Consider the following 19,096-nt stretch of genomic DNA (forward strand, 5'->3'; position numbering starts at 1 on the left):
CTCTAGACCAGATCTCCTGGCAGCAAAAAACTTCAGGCAGCAATCTCTGCCTTAGAAGAGACTTCCCTTTCACATGCTCACACTGGAGGGAATGCTGTCTAGGATGATGCCTGATGCCACTTTATCCCTGGACTGCCAGCGGCGCATCATAATTGTTAACAAGCTAAAATTATATACACAGTCGTGTCATGTAGTTAGTACCTCACCTGGACTGTGACCAAATGAACACGTTCTAACTGAATGACCTTGTCTCTGTCTCCGGCAGACGCATGCCTTTGAAGAGGTCCGCACGGCCTTCCTTCAGACGGGTTTGCTCAAGCTCTTAGTGAAGAAGTGTAGCAAGGGCACGGGCTTCAGCAAGACGTGGCTTCTCCGAGACTTAGAGGTATCGGAATTGCTCAGGTCAGCTGGGCAGTTTCTTCCCTGCTTTGCTCAACTTGGCTGCTGTAAACATGTTTGTCCTTAACCCATTTCTGATCCTTGTAGTTTCTTTGTAGTTTCACAATTGTGTTTCAGTCTTCTCTCTCTCTCTTTTTGAGCTAGCAAATGTATGCAATTTGGTACTCTCAGTGTCCTAACATAGTGGGCAAGGCCAAGCAATGACTCCACTGACCTCCTGCAGCATAAACAGCAGTTGTGGGGGGGGGGGGGTTTGGCAGCACAAAGACCTTGCTCCTAGCAGTGATTCAGGCCTTGGTACCATCAGCACCCAATCATCCTGCAGTGAGGAGGGCAGAAGAGTGTAGTTCTTTCCATCTGCCTTTGGGAGGCTGTCTGCCCTTGCCTCCACAGAGGTGCCTGCTTATAGTTGCAGAATCTTGAATCTTTTGGTGTTCTTTCAGTCTGTGAAATGGGAAGCATAATCCACAGGCTTGTTATACGGGCAGACTGAAGCAGTGGTTCTAAATGAGGGTACCTGCAAGATGTAGCGCGGGTTTATTTTAATGTAATGTCATCTGGGTCAGATTTAAGTTGCTCCAGTGTCTTCTGTGTACCCTAATGTTGTATCTGATGGCTTCTCCTTGCAGATCTTGTCAATCATGCTTTATTCCTTAAAAAAGGAGACTGGCTCCCTGGCTGAGCGAAAAGACCCAGGACTTGAGGAAAGGAACCAAGATCAAGCAGTCGATCAGTCTGTTGTGCCGCCCACTGATGCCGACCAGAACAGGCTTGACCCACTGGAGGGCTTGGATGAAGCCACCAAAATATGCTTCCTGGTACTCTTTGATGGGTGATGGGAGGGGAGTGTCTAGGAATTGGATTGGCCCCAGCTGCACCATGTGACAGAGTGCAGAAGCTTGTATCATACAGTCCAATTGCATTAGATCACTGGGATCTGAATTCTGGAATGATGAGCATGTTTCCAGTCCTGTTTGTGGCAAGGGACAGCCCTGCTGAGACAAGGGTAGGAACTAACTACAGAATGCTGATTCTTCATTCATAGATAGTGTGTGCCTGTGGTTCCTGAGTAGGTCCATCATGCAGTGTGATTTGTTTAAGCCCCCTGCAGTCATGTCGATGGTATCCCTTCAAGCGGCATCCTGTGCAAGGCCGCTATTTAACTCCAGTTGTCTGTTCGTTACAGCAAACCAATGACTTTGTGAATCTGAGCCCACTTTGACATGCCTGTAGTGTTATCCTCTGACATCCATTCCACAAACTCTAGTTCACAAGAGTTGATGCCGTGATAACCTGTTGTTCTTTGAGGTTTAATGGGAGGCTCCTCTTTTGGGATATTTCTGCTGGGTTCTTGGGCCCTGAGGAACTAAGTGTTATAAACTGACTTCCAAAGGGCACCTTGTTGGCCACTGGGGGAAAGCAGAAGGCTGGTTTGATCCCAGAGGGTTGCCCTAACTTTCAGAACTACAGAGTCGGAAGCCCTGTAAGTGCTAGAGAACTAATTACGTGTACATCACATCTGGTGCAGGATTTGGGGCTTCAGATAAATTGCACGTGGCTGTACTAGAATTGATGTCACATGATTATTCTCAGAAGCAAAGGGGGAAAAAAGTTTTAGTCCTTTTTCCTCTTCTAATCTCAGCCAACTGTTTCAGATGACTCATGACGCCCTTGATGCACCACTGCATATCCTCCGGGCCATGTACGAGTTGCAGATGAAGAGAACAGATTCTTTTTTCCTGGAGGTTCAGAAGAGGTAAAGGAGTTTCTAGTCTGGATGGAAATGGAGAGAATTGGGGAGGGAGGATAAGCGCATGAAGGGACTTCAGTGATGGACAGCGATCCAGATAGATTAAAAGACAGAGAAAGTACAGAGCTGATTTTCAGGATTTCATTGTACGTTTTGGGGGGGTGTGTGTGGATAATTTGGCTGGTGTTTTGCTGATTGGGCAGATTTTTCAGTTGATGTTTGGTTCCCAGGACACAGCAAGTGAATCACTGGCCAAGGCCATAATTCTGTCTTAGGGCCCAGTCCTATCCAACTTGCCAGTGCTGATGCAGCCGTGCCAGTTGGACGCGTGTTGCATCCTGCGGTTGGGGGGGGGGCAGTCACAGAGGTCTCTTCAAGGAAAAGGTACACTGGTTCCCTCATTTTGTGGCTGCATCGGTGCTGGAACATTGGATGGGCTTCGGGTCCTAGGGTATTAATCTTGCATTGTGATTTGTTTAGGCTGTGTCGTAAACTTAGGGGGGTTTGGGGTGCTCAGAGTTCTTGGTTCTTGAACCCTAAGGCCCTCAAGGCCCCCCACCCTGTCCAGTAGTACTGCCACCACCCTGTATGCGCCAGTGCCTCAGTCCAGGGACACTGAGACCCTCTAGGCTTAACTCTATCCCTTGCAGGCACTGAGCTCTTTCTCCAATTAAAGCTTCAGTTCTCAAGTTACTAGACCTCAGTGAGCAATTGGTAGCTTGCTGAACGGCTAGGCAGGATTCTGGACCTTTGTCCCCAACAGGCAATGAAACAACTTCGTAAAAGAGATTTTAGTTTATTAAGTACACAAGGTTACATAAAGTTACAGTAAGGCAGCAAATGCTAGAGGCATAAACATCTAGGAAACATATCAGCAATAAAATAATAAAGCTAGCTGGCTATCTCTGTTAATCCCTATCTCTCACCTGGGTCAGCTTCTCTTGTAGATCTTTTAGCTCCTTGCTACCCATGAGGCCAGGTGCCCATGGTGGACAGTGGAGCTCACAGCGTGCAGGATGTTGCCCCCAAACTCTGTCCAAGAAGGAACCCACACACCCCTTGGGGCACTCATTAGTATACCTCTTATGCTAATAGTGCTAATAGTGCTGAGGTGACTTCATACTTATTTAGACTGTCCAGTCAGAAACTTTTAGGGACAGAACCTTCTTAAAGTTGGCCTGGTTGCTAGCTCTCCTAGTTCTTACCCTTCCCAACTGGAGATCCATAGCTACATTCCATCACACTTGATCAGGCGCCTCTCCGTCTACTTAGGTGTTAAACATTCCAAGGGGTTGTAATTCTTGTTTATTTACTCACATTCTTGCACCTGGGAACTGCTAGCCACTTCTCTGTTACTGACTTAGTTTGGTTCAGGCTCCACATGCTAACCTAGGCCTAACATGTACATATTTGTGACAGGCTAGCAGATAGAAATAGGCCTGGAGCCTTAAAATCGGAGCTTTTGGGTGAGTTTTCTGTGCAAACCTTGAGCTTTGAATAGGGTTTGCTGGCTGAGCACATACTAATGCCTTGACCCATTCAGTGCAATAGACTCCTTTCAAATTTATTCCTAGTTTTCACTGAGGTTGTTGACTTATATCTGAGCTGTACCGCTTGGGACTGCTAGTGAGGAGCCTATATGACAAAATGGTTTTCCATTTTACAACAGAGAGAGAGACACACACAAATTTAGTAGGTCATGAGGAAGAGTTTTGGCAAACATTTGTGCAGAGTGTGCAGAATTTTTGTATAGAATATCATAAATTCATGTGAGCCTATACGTGCAGTCTGAAATGACGTGGCCTGTATATTGGTGAGAACCAGGCCTGGTCACTATACTACATTCTCAGGGAAAGATTAAGAGGACAGGTTGCCTGTTATCTGCTATCTCAGCTTTCAGTACTTATTTGCATATTGCAAATTTAAGCCTCAACAATCAGCAGCGATTTGATCAGTGATCAACTCGCTGATTTGCAACGAGCAAAGTTTCCACAAAGCAACTTGACCATATTTAAATAGCTGCGGAAGCTACGTGGGGGAGCAAAATGGGATAGGCAGCGAATTCGGGTTGGAAATGTAAACTGGACAGGCTTTACATGCAAATTCTTGTGTGTGTTTATAAAAAGTTTTGACTCTTTTGACTCTGAGATATTATTTGTGTGTGTTTAAGATTTGATGGTGATGTAGTGACAACAGATGAGAGGATCCGAACACTGGCTCAGAAATGGCAGCCCAGCAAGCGCTTGCGGTCAGAGGAGCAAAGCTCCAAAGCAGTTGATACGGACATGATCATCTTACCATGTCTGGTGAGTCTCCCATCGTGCCCAGAAAGAGTATGATCAGTTTAGCATCTACACAACAAGTGCATCCAAAGTAAAATGGATAATGCCCAAAGGCCATTTTATGGAGGCTACAGTCGTCCTATTAAGCAGAGCTAAATATCTTCCTTGGTGCAGAGCGTAACTATTTGTGTCAGCTTCTCTTCATAACTTTTTCATGCATTTGTTCTTCCACTGTTCCTCTAAAAACCTCAAGGTGGAGTTTCAGTGGTGTTCTGAGGAAGAGATGTCCAAACTTTTTGGCAGGAGGGCCGCATCATCTCTCTGACACTGTGTCGGGGGCTGGGACAAAAAGAATGAATTTACATTTCAAATTTGAATAAATTTACATAAATGAATATATCAGAGGTGGAACTTTTATGAATGAATGAAGATCTTGCGGTAGCTCAAGGCCTATAAAAGGCCTTGCACAAAGCAAGACTGTCCTTTCCTTTGCTGCTGCTGTATGGGCAAACAGTTGCCATCACGCTGAGAACAGTTGCGTTGGGCCAGTGTGGGCTCCAGCCAGTCTGCAGAGGGCCAGAGGCTCTTTGGAGACTGTGAGCTCCCCACGGGTCAGATGGGGAGTCCCCGAGGCAGCAAATGGCCCCTGGGCCGGGGTTTGGGTACCCTTGTTCTGAGGATAACATGATGGGAGGGGAGTGTCACCACATGTAAGGCTGTTTAGGCTGAGAGTGAGTGTCTTGCCCAAGTTCACAGGGTCAGCTTTCTGGGGGTTTGAACTCAGGTCAGTTTGATGTTCTGACCACTCATTATGTCTGCCTTTGTCTCTCTCGGCCTAACTTACTTCAGAGTTATTGTGAATGTAAAATGAGAGGTGGGGTAAGCAACTTTCATCACCATAAGCTTCTTGAAGCTCCTGGCACAACAATATTATTAATACTACTGATAATGGAGGGAAACAGTGGATGCAAGAGGCAATGTTTCCTTATACATTAGACTCTGAAGGCTGGTGATGAAGGGAACCCTAACACATTTAAAGGAAAGCCTGCAGTTCACAGTTCTGTCTTTTAAAATTTATAATCTTCATATTCCTGGGAACACCTTTTTTAAAAAAGTGTGCTGTCTCTGCTTGGAAACCCCAAAGGTGGCAAATGGCAGAGATGCAAGATTTTGAAACAAAACCATTCTGAATCCCTCCAGCCTCCTCCTGTCTTACAGTCCAAGCCTGCCTCCTGTGACAGAGCTACAGAAGAGGCCAACCCCGTCACCCAGAAACTCATCACCAACACAGAGAGTGACCTGCAGGCCAGCTATGCCAAGCAGCGGCGCAGCAAGAGTGCCGTCCTCCTGCACAAGGAGCTGGGCTCCAGGGGCAAGAAGAATGTGCGGGACTACCTCTACCGGGTCAACGAGGCCACTGCGGTTCTCTACGCCAGGCACGTCCTGGCCCTGCTGCTGGCCGAGTGGCCTGACGACGTGGCCATCAGCGAGGACATGCTGGAGCTCAGTGGTCCAGCTCACATGACGTACATGCTGGACATGCTGATGCAACTGGAGGAGAAGCCACTGTGGGAGAAGGTAAGGTCTCACCCTGAATCCAGAGGGTCAAAGCTTCAGAATAAGAGGAGTACTTGAAAGTAACCTATGAGAACGGAACATTAGCCTGCCCTGTGTAGCAAGCCTGACAAGGTACCTCTGGGCAATTTTAAAGTGGTGGATGCAGGCTGTTCAGTCACATGGGACTCTTCTGCGGGGGGGGGGGGGGAGCTATACTGTGACAAAGATCAATGGCAACCGGTTTTGGGATTTGAATTACTGTCCCAATAAGGTTTTAAGCTTCACAGAGTCCCTCTAGAAACATTAACTCCTGGGAAGCAGGAGGCTCAGATGAGTGGCGCTTTCCAGGTTGTCTGTTACTTGTTGTATCCTGAGCTTCTTGGGTTAAAAAGGATTTCATACAGCAGGGCCAGGGGAAATGTTCTGCTGAAGCCCTGAAGAAGTTTTTCTTTCTGGGCTGTTAGTTTCGTGTGTTCATGATACCCACCTCCTTTTCATTGATGTCGGTCCTCCCAGAGCTGTATTTTTGCCAAGCAGGTAATTCGTGTTTGTGTGGGGCTTCCCCCCCCCTTTTCCATTCCTCCCCGCAGATTCTCCTGAAAGTGCTGCGTAAATGCAATGAGGGCATGCTGGCAACCATGGCACTCACAGCCTGCCAGTTCATGGAGGAGCCTGGGATGGCAGTCCAAGTGCGTGAATCCATGCACCCCTACAATGACAACACAAACTTTGAGGTACTATGACAGACAATCTTGATGTCAGAAATGCATGGAATAGTATCTCATAAAGTTGGATTTTAAAGGCAACAAATTCCAGAATTTCCACCAAAGGTTGACCTTCCGTAACAGGCAGCGTGCCAGCACTTCTGTTGTTCTCCTCGCGCTCCCTGGATTAGAGAAGAACGAAGCTAGTGGAGTGCAAGAGGAAGTGTGAAGAGTGGTGAGCTAGAATGTCTCCTCCACACTTCCTCTTGCTTTCCATTCCCTTCTTTTGCTTTTCAATTCTGTTAGCAGGAGGAGCAGTTGGCACACTGCCAGGTACAGGAGAGGGCAGCATTTGCTGTGTTTTCCTCTACCTTACAGGGCAGTTGGGATTATTGGGAGAAGGTCTGCGAAATGCTTTGAATACGTGGCTTATTTCATTTTGACGTGTGCTCCCTTTCCACAGGATAAGGTTCACATCCCTGGTGCTATCTACCTCTCGGTCAAATTCGATTCTCAGTGCAACACTGAGGAGGGATGTGATGAACTACTCATATCCAGCAGTCGGGACTTTGTCCACGATCGACACAACTTCAGTGGCCCTCCACACAAGTGGTCTGACTTCGAGCTCCCAGGTAAATCCTGGCAGTGTGAGGACCCCTCCCTGCACTGCTATTGTAAACGGGCCTATAATGGCGCCAGTAAGCCAGCTGCATCTTGAAAAATAGCCCCTGGAATAGTATTGACATGCTAATACTCAACTGGAGAAAAAACCATCCTGATAAGCTACAGTGGGCCCTTCTGATCCACTGGCTTGTGCATCTGCGGACCTCCGTTGACCTCCTGGATGCAACCAGAAGTGGCATCTGGTAGGTGTTCTGAGGTCGCAGGAGGCCATGTGCGCCTCCCCATCTTCTCAGAAGGCCTTCTGGACAATAATAATAATAATAACTACTAGGTATTTATATATCGCCTTTCTGGTCATTGGATTACTCCTCTGACTTTTTTCAAGGCGGTTTACATAGGCAGCAGTTTCTAAATCCCTCAAGGGAATTTTTACAATCATGGAGGTTCTCTCTTTCAAGAACCAACCACATTTCAGAGTGGATCTTCCTGGTTTGGTCTCACTTCTGGCCTCCAGTTCTCCCAGGGAGGCTGACAAGCTACTCCATCTCTCACTTGGAGGGCAGCCAAGACGCTTCTTGCTCACACCCAGAGCAGGTGGAATCACTCAGCTCGGCTTGTCAGCTGCTTCCAGGTCTCGCCATTCTCAGCCGTTCAGGGAGCTGCCGGTGTCCTCGAACTGGCGACCTTCTGATGTTATCTTCGGGCTAACGGAGGCTCTACCCTCTAGACCAGACCTCCTGCCCATGTTCCAGTTTCTCATTTCCGGTTCACACTAGCAACTTCCAGTCACATCTGCAGGGAGCCTCCTCACACCTCCTGGTTGCAACTGGAAGTCGCTGGCTCAAACCAGAAGCAACTTCTGGTCATGTCCGGAAGGCCTGCTGAGGAGTCGGGGGGGGGTCCCATGTGTGCAGGATAAGTTATTATGGCATGGCCCCCGCATGGCTTTAATTATCAGTGGATTTCAGTATTCGCGGGGGGGGGTGTGTGTGTGTGTCCTGAAACGGATCCCCGACAAGTACTGAGGGCTCACGGACTTCCAAACTCCTCCAAAGGAAGGGCTTCTTGGTCCAGTCCAAAGGTCCAACTAGTCTAGACTCCTGCTTCCCACAGTGGCCAGTCAGGTGCTTCTGAAAGTTTGTGAAGGTGGTAGCTCTCTCCTGCTGCTGCTTCCCAGCATCTGGGCTTCAGAGGTAAATTTTCTCTTGCAGTTGAGAACATCTGCTCCTTCCCTCTAGCATGGGGAGGGGCTGGAACTCAGTGGCTGAGTCTCTGCATTGTCTGCTGAAGGTCCTGAGTTCAATCCCTGAAGGGCATCTCCAGGAAGGACTGGGAAAGACCATGGAGAGCCACTGCCAGTCAGAGTAGACAGTGGTGAACTAGAGGGACCAAGGAACTGGCTCGGGATAAGGCAACTTCCTGTGTTCATCTATGAATTTTCCCCTGCCTTCCTGTGTCAGCCTTAACAAAGTTAGCTTAAATCTGTGCCAAGACTAACCAGAATTTGTCTGATTAACCTGGGAATCTTCCTGAGTACCATACTGATGAGTGTTGGTAACCTGGAAAACATAGGATTGGGGGCAGGCTGGCCAAAATATAGAGCGGTTGAAAGAAGCTGCACAAGGTCGGAAATCGTGGAGAGAGCTGGTTCATGGAATCGCCAAGGGTCAGGCACGACTGAATGGATAATTTGATTCTATTCGGGGGCGGGCTATATTGTGGCTACTCGCTCACATCTCTGTAGACTTCAGTTTGGTTGACAAACTAAAACATGGTGGGTCAGTTTCCTAGCATAAGAAATGGCATGCTTCTGGAAGCGCATTAATGCGTGCACTCCACTGTGTTTTGATGATTTGGTCTGTGGTCCCCAGCTCCACTGAAATGGACGCCAACAACCAGGGTTCAGGCTTTTGACCTAATTTCTCTTTCCCCCCGTGCAGCTCTCATGTACTTCATTTCTTTTTCTTACCTTGGCAGAGAATAAAAAACACCATATGTCTTGTACTGTTTGAACAGTGAGTCATCCCTTTCTTAGCAATAATTGCGGAGAGGTTTATTAACTTTGCGAGCGCTCCCTTCCCTTTTGTTCAGGGCACATTGTCTGAACTGTTTCTAAAAAGTGCAAAAGATGAGGAATAAATCAGCTTGACTGTTGTTGTCCGCCCCTCTTCGTTTGGCCTGACAGGTGATACCCTGTACTATCGATTCACCTCTGATATGAGCAACACCGAGTGGGGCTACAAGTTTACAGTGACTGCTGGTCACCTTGGGAGGTTCCAGACAGGTAAGCATGCTCTTTGAAGCGGCCAAGCCAGGATTTGCGTGGTCTGACTCGTTAGAAGGAGGCTTTTCTGGGTTTCTCCATCTTTGATTTTTACTTTTCATTTTTTGGACAACAACCTGGAAATTGTTCTCCCTACGTAGTTAGGAAGGAGGGAAGCCTGGCATTACAAATGTTTCTGAGTGGCAGGTCACTCAGAGACCAATCCTGTCCAACTTTCCAGCGCTGCCGCCGCTGTGCCAACAGGGTGTGTGCTACATCCTGCAGGCGGTGTGAGGGGCAATCACAGAGGCCTCCTCAAGGTAAAGGAATGTTTGTTCCCTTACCTCAGGGCTGCACTTGTGGCTACATCGGCGCTGGATAATTGGATAGAATTGGGCCTTCAATCCTAACAGCACTTGTCTGTTTAAAGATCATCATATTTGTGGCACCACTTTTATGGAACTCACTGCCTAAAAATTTAAAATCTGCCCCATCGGTAGAGAGTTTCCAGCGAGGCCTGAGAACATTTCTATTTCCGTTCACTTTTGGGGGTGGATAGGGGTGGGATATTCCCTGTTGTTCTTATCTGGCCTGTTGCTTTATTGTGTATTTATATGTTTGCTGCCTTAGTAGTTTTAGCTTCTGTATGACTTTTCCACTTACCATTGCCTAAGGGGATTTTTAGAATTGTTATACCATTTGCTGTGCTGGCTTTTAAATTATGTCTTAGATTTTAAATTTTTTGAATCTTATATTTTATTTATCACGTATTGCATGCCATCTTGGGCTTTTGGAAAGGAGGGCTGTACAGGTTTTTAATAAATAAATATTTTAAAGATAAAGAAGCATGTTCAGTGTGCTGTCACTGTGAGCCAATTTTATCTGAGACCCAGCAAAAGGTTCTGCCCTTGCCGGAGTACTTCCACACACAGAGCCTGTTGCACCTCAGCTTGAACATCAGGTCTCTGCTCAGAGGGCCTAAGGGTCCTTTCACTGTTGGCACCCTTGTGGACTCCGAAGCAGTGCCAACCTCGTTTTTGTGTAATTTCAGGCTTTGAGATCCTGAAGCAGATGCTGTCAGAAGAGAGGGTCATCCCCCATATCCCCTTGGCCAAAGTTTGGGAGTGGCAGGTGGGCGTGGCCTGTCGGCAAACGGGCTACCAGCGACTGAAGGCCATCCACCTGCTCTTGAAGATTGTGCAATGTTCCAGCCAGAGGTGCTCCTGCTAACTTTTGCAGACTTGATCTGTTCACTTTGCGTGAAAAATGTGTTTTGGGCAGATGGAGTGGGGTGATTGGATGGGATGTGGGCAATAGCACCTAGAATATTTAAATCGGTGATTTTCAACCTTCTCCTCTTCGCATACTGACCTCTATGGTCTTCTCTGTGGTCTCCGCCTCTTGTGATGTCACTTCCAGCTTCCGGGAGACTCTCCCGGTTCTGCAGCTCTGTCACTGTAGTAACAAATTCTCTGTCCCTCCACTGGCAGAGTTACTACTGTGGCCCTGAAAACAGAGCTGTAGAACCCAGAAGAGTTTTTCAGTTATTTTCAACCGCTGTGTTCCAAACTCCCACAGCACACTGGTTGAACTGATGTGCCAATGGCACAGCAGTTGAAAACGGCTGTTCTAAATGCTCAGAAACCACTGCCAGACACATTTAATGGAAGGTCTCTCTAGCCCCCACCTCACCCTGTAACCTTTTTGCCACCTCCTTAAATGTGCTTTGTTTCAGCAGTCATGGAGCTTATTATCCTCTTCGTGATTTTTGTATTAGTCTGACAACTATCTCTGTTTTACATTGGGTTTTTTAAACTTTTGCGCTCCTTTTTAAGCAGTAAGGTAGAATACAAATTCTCATATAAATATTATGCAAATGCTTGACTGGCACGAGGGCTGCTCGTGTTGCCCGTCCATCCCCCCTTTCAGATAAGGGGGGGATTAACAGAAGTCTTGCACACTTCCCTGTGCTGCTTGGAGAAAGGACTGGATAAAAATGGAAGTGTAAATAAATTCAAAGCAAGAGCTTGCGATGCCAGATGTGCCTGTGGAAGGTGGGAAGGCAATGGGAGAAGCTCTTAGCCGGGGGTAGGGAGAGCCCCTCTTCCTCGGCCTGACTGATGTTCCTGGTCTTTGGCCTCCTCCTTCCTTTCAGGAACTGTGACTTCACTCTGCTGAAGCCTCTTTGGCAGCTCTTCTCTCACATGGAAAACAACCTCCACCAGGATGTGACCAAGCCAAGCATCCTCCTCCCGCTTCACCGGGCCCTGACGGAACTTTTCTTTGTCACAGAGAACACCGTTGGTGTAAGAGGGTTTCTTTTCTCTTTCCCTCCCTCGTGCCAAGAATGAAGTGGGGGCTGCAGTCCTATCCCCTCTTACCTGGACGTAAACCTTATTGACTATAATGAGACTTAGTTATGAGTAGACATGCATATGATTGAACTCCTAGTCTTTCCCCTCCTCAGATGGCTGGCTGTCTTTTAAAAAGACTAACAAAGCTAGGTGTTCCTAGGACACGGTATATGATCTGAGTGAAATGCACTGATTCCCCTCCCCTGTAGTGGAGGATCATGCTCTTGTGGGAACTTCCACTGGCCTGATTATTTTGTCTGCACAACACTCCGTCCTTCAGAGGCACTTTGGATGATTCTGATTTCAGTCTTTTGGCGAGCGAGTTTATCTGTAGAGATTTGAAGCCTGTTTTTCTCGGTTTTTGCAGTTACAAATCTAACACTAAAAAATTACCATCTTAAAACGCATATCGCTAACAGTCAGGGAGGCAGATGGCGAAACAGTGAGCCGGGGAGGGCACAGGATAAAATCAACCAACGGTCAGACTGAATACCCACCATGATAAAACACTCTTGATGAGGCAGCAGGAAACCCCTGAGAAAGGGCAGAATTAAACAAGGGAGTGGTAGCAATTGGGGACCAGGATTGAGAAATGCATCCTCTTGCATCCCAGACAGCTCTGCCTAATTGAATGTCGCATGATTCTAAATCTGTTTGCGGCAAAAAAAGAAACCGCATGACTTTTAAATTGAGATGTTGGACTCCTCTCTTCTGACCCATTAGCAAAGGGACGTGTTTGATGGGAGGGTGTGTGCCCCCCCCAAGCAATTATGCAGCCCAGTTGGGGAGAAACCTTTTCCTGAATTTTTTGTTCATGGCTCTTGCTTGCTTTCTCCACTGGCAGGAACATGGATCACTGCAGGATTACTTGCTTGCCTTAAATACAGAAGACCATCTCCACCGCTGTACAGCACAGGTAAAAGCCCCAAGACTTTTTGTGCCACAGGACCCCCATCTGTGACTGCCTGCCAGAGGCTGCTTTTGTGATGGACGTTACATTCAAGAACGTAAAGGTAGCCTTACTGGATCAGGCCTAAGGTCGGAAGCCTGGCAGAGGTCCCTGTGCCTGAATGCAAAGTTCTATAAAGCACAGTAGGGGGAAGGTTCCAGAAGGGTGGGAAAGAAAAGGGGTCTCCTTTTCTCCTTCTCTGCCCAAACAGAACTACCAGGCTCCTGTTCCTGACTGGCTGGAGCCTTGAACAGGAGCACTTATGAGAGGGGCTGAAAATGTATACTGCAACATCTTGTTGTGTTGCACCGCGGTGTGCCTTGCTTGTTGATCAGTGCTCCGTTGGCACCCACGGCAGCCATTTCTTTCTCTCGTGACACTTCTTCACTTCTTTTAGCAAGGGAATGAATTATCAGATAGGTTCTGTGCAGGTTTCCCTTGCAGGGTGGTTCAGAACCATGAAACTGCAGAACAGGAGTCTCACCTTCAGACTTTCACAAGCTACCCTTTGTCCATAGCTATTTTTTCCTTTTGTTCAGAATTCTTGGAGCTTCGCCTACATGGCTGCCCTTAAGGCATCGAAGAGACTATGATTGGGTACATCATGTGTGGAACATGAACAGAGCACCCTTGTGTGTTGAATTATTTGTTGTTGGAGCAGATGATTGCCAAGGAGATGGCTTTTGCTAATGAAGTTTAGTGGCTAGCCCCATGGCGCGCTTCAGCTGCATGCGGTTATTCGTCATCAAAGACCCCCCCCAACCCTGACCCCAATTGAGAAAACCAAATGCATTTTGGCATCCTGTAGTACAGTATTAAGCTCCAGGTAGTTACAGGCACAATTCCAGCACCTTGAGGTTGAGACTGCAGTTGTAGAAAGCTTTTGGGCAGAGTGTGGAAGAGGCTGCATTTATTCAGAGAGGAGCTTGGGCCCCTGGAGGGTCTGCCACTAGAGACAGAGCATCTGCTTTAACTCCAGCTGGACCTGGGAAAGATCCCCAGAGCGCTGCTATCAGTCAGCACAGGTATTGTTGAATTAGATGCCTAAATCTCTGGTGCCTTTGCTCACGGGCAGCTTTTGAAGTGGTGGCTCTTAGCAGGGGGCAGGGAGCAACAGTCCCTGTTCACCCCAGCACTCCATCTCTCTGAGGACCTGCTTCCTGGTGCCTCTTACATTGCTTTCTAAATTCTGGATCCAAAGGGACACTCAGACAATTTTCTCATTTGTTTTGCTATGTAAGCTGCTTTGAGGTGTGTGTGTGTGTGTGTGTGTGTGTGTGTGTGTGTGTTCCAAAGCAATGTATCGCAAAGCACGTTGACTCTCTTTCCTCCCCTTCTCTGTCCAAACAGGCCCTGAAAAATATTGCTGCTCTTAGCCTTGCCATTAACTATCCCAACAAGTCAACGAGCCCCTGGAACGTTCAGTAGCAGCTCCCGTGACCTGTGATAGCAGAGCGGTTCTCTGTCCACAGGAACCTTGGTGCAAGCATCTTCACTTGGTTCAGGAACCAGAGAAAGGAGAAAGGGGCCCTCTTGCTTCAGTGTATGTGCCCTCTGCAGCCAGCCAGCCAACCTTCCTTCCACCCCAGTTGTAGATCCTGTACAAGCAGAAAGTGCCCTTCTGCTGAGAAGGGGGTGCACACACTTCCCTGGAATACCTCATGCGTCACCTACAGCTATGTAAGCACCTGCTATTGTAGCATGTCTGTGGAACAGTATTCACTTGCTCTGAATTTTGACAAAAAAGAATGTGGTGAGGGGGGATGTTCCCCGAAAAAAGAGAACACAGCCCTCTTCTGGCTGTCCTCCCCTAACACCGCCGCATGTCCCTCTGCTGAATCAACTCTAAAGGAACCCGTGGCGGCGGCAGCGTCTCGAGGAGGTCCTGCCCGCAGTTGCCGAGGGCACCAGAAGAGGACTTGTTGGGTAGGAAGGTCAGGCACGATGAAAATGGGCTCTGTTGCACTGTTTGTCTTGCAGAAAGTGGGGCTCTATCCCCAGCAAGGAGATAGCCCTCAGCAGCAGAAAAGGAAGAAGGGAACTGAATGTATTCATGGAACAAAAATGGGGGTGGCGGCGGCGGCAGTGAAGCACTTCCTGCTCTTCTGGGAGGCAATTGTCGCCCTCTGCTGGTGGTAGCCTCAGTTTGCCTTCAGCCTGACTTGATGTGTGGTCCGGGAGTCCTTATGGCTGCTTGATCACTTGCCACCCACGCCACCCATTGAGGTCTTTCAGGTGCTGGTGGCAGCAGATGCCCCAGCACCAAAGTAGCTGGCAGCTGTGCCCATCTTGCTTCTCAGAGCAATAACCCTCCATCCGAATATGGAAGACATATCAAGACCTCCTGAGATGAGCTAAATTGGTTTTATTCTCTTGTCCATGATGGGGGAGGGGGGGCTGGCTGGCTTTTCTTGTTCCAAAGGCAAATGCTGAGCAGGGCAGAATATGTGTGTGCATGAAGGGTGGCAAGGTGTACCCTTGTTCCCGGTTGCCTGCATAGTTTTTTGGGGTCGTGCATTGAGTCTGCAAAGCATCCATTGCCCTCCATTGTTTGGAGTTGTGAGGAAAGGTGTGCCTGTATGAGGTTAGCAGAATGAGGGATAGGTTGGTTGGGCCTGAGGTTGGTCAGGGTCAGCTGCCTCTCCTGACACCCAGTGTGCGCAAGCAAAAGTCTCTTTCTGCAGCCAGACTTGAGGGTGATGCTGGCTGCCCCATCTCTTGCAGGAACATAGTAGATGAGCAGCAATTGGAATAAGATGAAGAAGAGAGAAGAGTCTTCTCAGACAGAAGGGGGAGACTCTATTTTAAGGCCTCTACAAGCAGCATGGTTGAGAAATCCCTGTGCAGGAAGGTCTCCAAGCACATCATGTATATTCTCCCCAGAGAGCAACAGCCATTTCCAGCATGTTCTGCTTTGGGGTCTGTCTTTGGTCATTAAGCATTTTTTCCTCTTTCCTACACATGCCCCCAATGCCTGACTTTTGTTTGAAGCATGAGCTGTGAGGAGTGCGTTCCCTGTCCAGATCAGAGCTGTGGTGGCTTCCCGGCATATTAGGGAGGGCCGGCGAAGAAGGCAGGGTCAGCCTTAATGTGCATTGTGTCAGGAGGATGTAGTGTGGACAGGAAATGGTGGCGCACTGAAAAAGGCCTCTCGGGAGGTGTACAGAAATGAATCCCTTGGTGGGAATCTTTCTTGAAGATTATGGGGGCTTTCTCTTTTCTCCCACCCCCCCTTTTTAAAAAAGAACATTCTTCAGAGCCATAGCCTGACGAAGTCCACTCATAGCACTGTTTTTCTCCCTCCTCTTTCTGTTAAGCTGATAATAGGTTTGCTTTTTCTCTGTAACCATATGCATGATGGCAGTCCCACCTAGCAAGCAATTGCTCACGGTTGACCTCTGTGTGGCCGGCTCGTCCTATACCTGGCAGGCTGCTGGGTAGTTGGAAGCCAGCCTCTCCATTCTCCGTGCACACCCCACCCCTATGGAACTTGCTGGGCCAAAGCTGGAGCCAACTTCTGAAATTGCCTTACAAGTTGTTTGCTCCTTTCTAAGGTTTTGTTTCAGGGTTTTTCCCCCACAAGCAAGAAGCATGAATTCCTTTTTGGTTAGAACAGGGTTGTGTTGGGGAAGGGTACCAATTGAATTAGGTATTTATCACACAGCTCCCTTAAAATTCATAATTGTTTCAAACCAAATGCAAAGGCCTGAAATTTGAACTGTGTGGGGGGAGGGGAGCAGGAATTGTGCCTATAACGATGATTGTGTGTGTTGGACTCTCATCCGAGAAACCATCACCATCCTGACATTGACTCTTTGCTTTCAACATAAATAGTTCAAATGAATGGTTTTTCCTTTTTTTTTTCTTACGGGTTTTTTCTTTTGGCATTGCAAAGTTTAATCAATTTTATTGTTTTAATATCATTTGAAATCATCCCCTTAGATTTATTCCTGTTTTTGGTTTAATGTGTATAATAAAACAGTTACAGATGCGATGAATATATGCAAATGAAGAGATATATTGTAAAAAAAAAAAAATTATTAAAAACGAACAGACAAGGAATACGGCTCTGATTTGTGTGTGGAGCAATGGAAATGTTCCAGACTGAGAGAGGCTTCACAGAGAGTTTGCTGTGAGTTCATAGGTGCACCTTTTGTCATGATGTGCAATGTGTTGCTATAAGTTGGGTGTTATGGCTTTGGGCCAGAGTTTTGCACCCTTAACGTCTACTTGGCTCTTAAGGACTGTGCACTTCAGCTCCTTCTCTAGACCTGCGATTTGCAACATTTTTCTTCTCATGGCACACTTATGAACATAAGAACAGCCCCACTGGATCAGGCCATAGGCCCATCTAGTCCAGCTTCCTGTATCTCACAGCGGCCCACCAAATGCCCCAGGGTGCATACCAGACAACAAGAGACCTCATCCTGGTGCAAATCCCTTGCATCTGGCCTTCTGACATAGCCCATTTCTAAAATCAGGAAGTTGCGCATACACATCATGGCTTGTACCCCGTAATGGATTTTTCCTCCAGAAGCTTGTCCAATCCCCATTTAAAGGTGTCCAGGCCAGATGCCGTCACCACATCCTGTGGCAAGGAGTTCCACGGACCAACCACACGCTGAGACCAACCACACACTCACCTCTACTGTCTTCTCTATGGTCTTTGCTTCTTGTGATGTCACTTCCAGGAGACTCCTCTGGGTTCTGGGCCTGTTTCTAGGGCAACTATCTGTAATGACAAATTGTCCCATTGGCAGAGGAAGATAATTTGTTACTATAGATGCCTTAGAAACAGCTGCAGAACCTGGGGGAGTTTTTCAGCAATTTTTCAACCCTTGTGCTCCAAGCTCCTGCAGATCTTTCACAGCACACAGACTGGAAATCGCTGCTAGAGTCTGGGCAGGCAGCACCTCAAGCATCTGTGGGTGCCACATTGGGCCCTGGCTCTAGGCACATGCTGCACCACAGTTGCGTCTAAAGATGAGGAAATGAACCTTGCTGCTTAAGAGAGCAGCTGGTGGATCACAGTTATTAATGTTCCCCTTTATATAATCAAGTACCTGCAAGCAGAAAATTAGCACCACAGAGGACAGGCTGGCCTAGAATCTTTTTTCCCTGATGAACTAATTCCCAGGGCAATCATATGTGGGACAGTTGCTTTTTAAAAACGGTTAAACCCTCTTGCAGTATAAGCATCACTTTGCTGCACAAGGCCCTCTTTGCCTCTTGCCATCTTTTATCTGCTCCCCTCCACCTATTCCTCCCCCATCACTTTCTCTTTTGCAACTAGTTTCTTTTCAATAAGGCACTGCCTGAATAGTGCTTCCAAACCCCGAAACCTGTGCCAGCCTAATTCCCACCTAAGTAAATTAAGCTTCTGAACATGAAAAACTCATGCTGAGTTTAACCTTTTGAAATATGTAACAATGAGAACTGCAGCCTTTGTGTGAGGAAGGAAAAGAGGTGCCTCCAAGTATAATTGGGCCGCATTTTTCACTATGTTTTTATCACTGATACTTGCGAAAGCTGCAGATGGCAACCTTCCTCTTGGAAGAGAGTTCTCCTCCTTCGCTGTTGCAGAGGAAAATCTTATCTCATCTAAAGTGGTTGCTTTTGAGATGGAAAAGGGTTTTTTTTAATGGTGTATTTTTCTCCTATTACTGACCAATTAAAAAATGGAAGAAATACATGATGTTGCATGAATATGTTGCCACAGGTAGAAGATGCATTCCCTGCAGCAGGAGTGAAAGGGGAATGCCTCTAATGTGTCTGCTGTGACATAAACATCCATAATATAAAAACAGCTATTTCTCAAACACTTGTCTTAGTCATGCAGCTTGATCAAGTTGTAATTCATAGTGAGTGGGCTAAGAGGCACCTCTGTTGATTTGACAGGGGAGAGCCAAGGTTCCCTGTTCACCTCACAGATTGGCTCTTCCAGGGCCTGTTTTGTTGGGCACTCCCTCTTTACAGTGTGATGTCTCCTGGGACAAGGAGCAACTTCTTCTATTTTGCTGTGTAAACCTCTGTGGACTTTTTTTTTTTTTAAGTGATATATAAATATTTTTAATAATAATTGCGGGGCATCCACTGTGAATAAGGGATAGATATTGAACCTTCTTGCTAAGCTTAAGTAAGTTTTTGTGGGTTATGAGAACATTGTTTATTCCTTGAAAGCCTCACCTGAAACTGGTAGGCTTCATGCAGGCTT

The 19,096-nt window shown here is 47.3% G+C and overlaps 1 protein-coding gene across 1 annotated transcript in view; it reads left to right on the top strand.

Moving 5' to 3' along the window:
* The window catches only part of ZZEF1 (zinc finger ZZ-type and EF-hand domain containing 1), a 72,930-nt gene extending 55,995 nt beyond the window's left edge, over positions 1 to 16,935 (top strand). The window contains 12 exon segments of the mRNA XM_066635007.1: positions 266 to 385; positions 1,029 to 1,217; positions 2,055 to 2,155; positions 4,320 to 4,455; positions 5,650 to 6,009; positions 6,579 to 6,722; positions 7,156 to 7,324; positions 9,502 to 9,600; positions 10,631 to 10,796; positions 11,735 to 11,885; positions 12,778 to 12,849; positions 14,233 to 16,935. Of these exon segments, the coding sequence (XP_066491104.1) occupies positions 266 to 385; positions 1,029 to 1,217; positions 2,055 to 2,155; positions 4,320 to 4,455; positions 5,650 to 6,009; positions 6,579 to 6,722; positions 7,156 to 7,324; positions 9,502 to 9,600; positions 10,631 to 10,796; positions 11,735 to 11,885; positions 12,778 to 12,849; positions 14,233 to 14,310 (1,785 nt within the window). The 3' untranslated portion in view covers positions 14,311 to 16,935.
* Positions 16,936 to 19,096: the final 2,161 nt, after the last annotated feature.

Source organism: Tiliqua scincoides, chromosome 8 (assembly GCF_035046505.1).
Source record: "Tiliqua scincoides isolate rTilSci1 chromosome 8, rTilSci1.hap2, whole genome shotgun sequence".
In the NCBI taxonomy this organism is placed as follows: Eukaryota; Metazoa; Chordata; class Lepidosauria; order Squamata; family Scincidae; genus Tiliqua; species Tiliqua scincoides.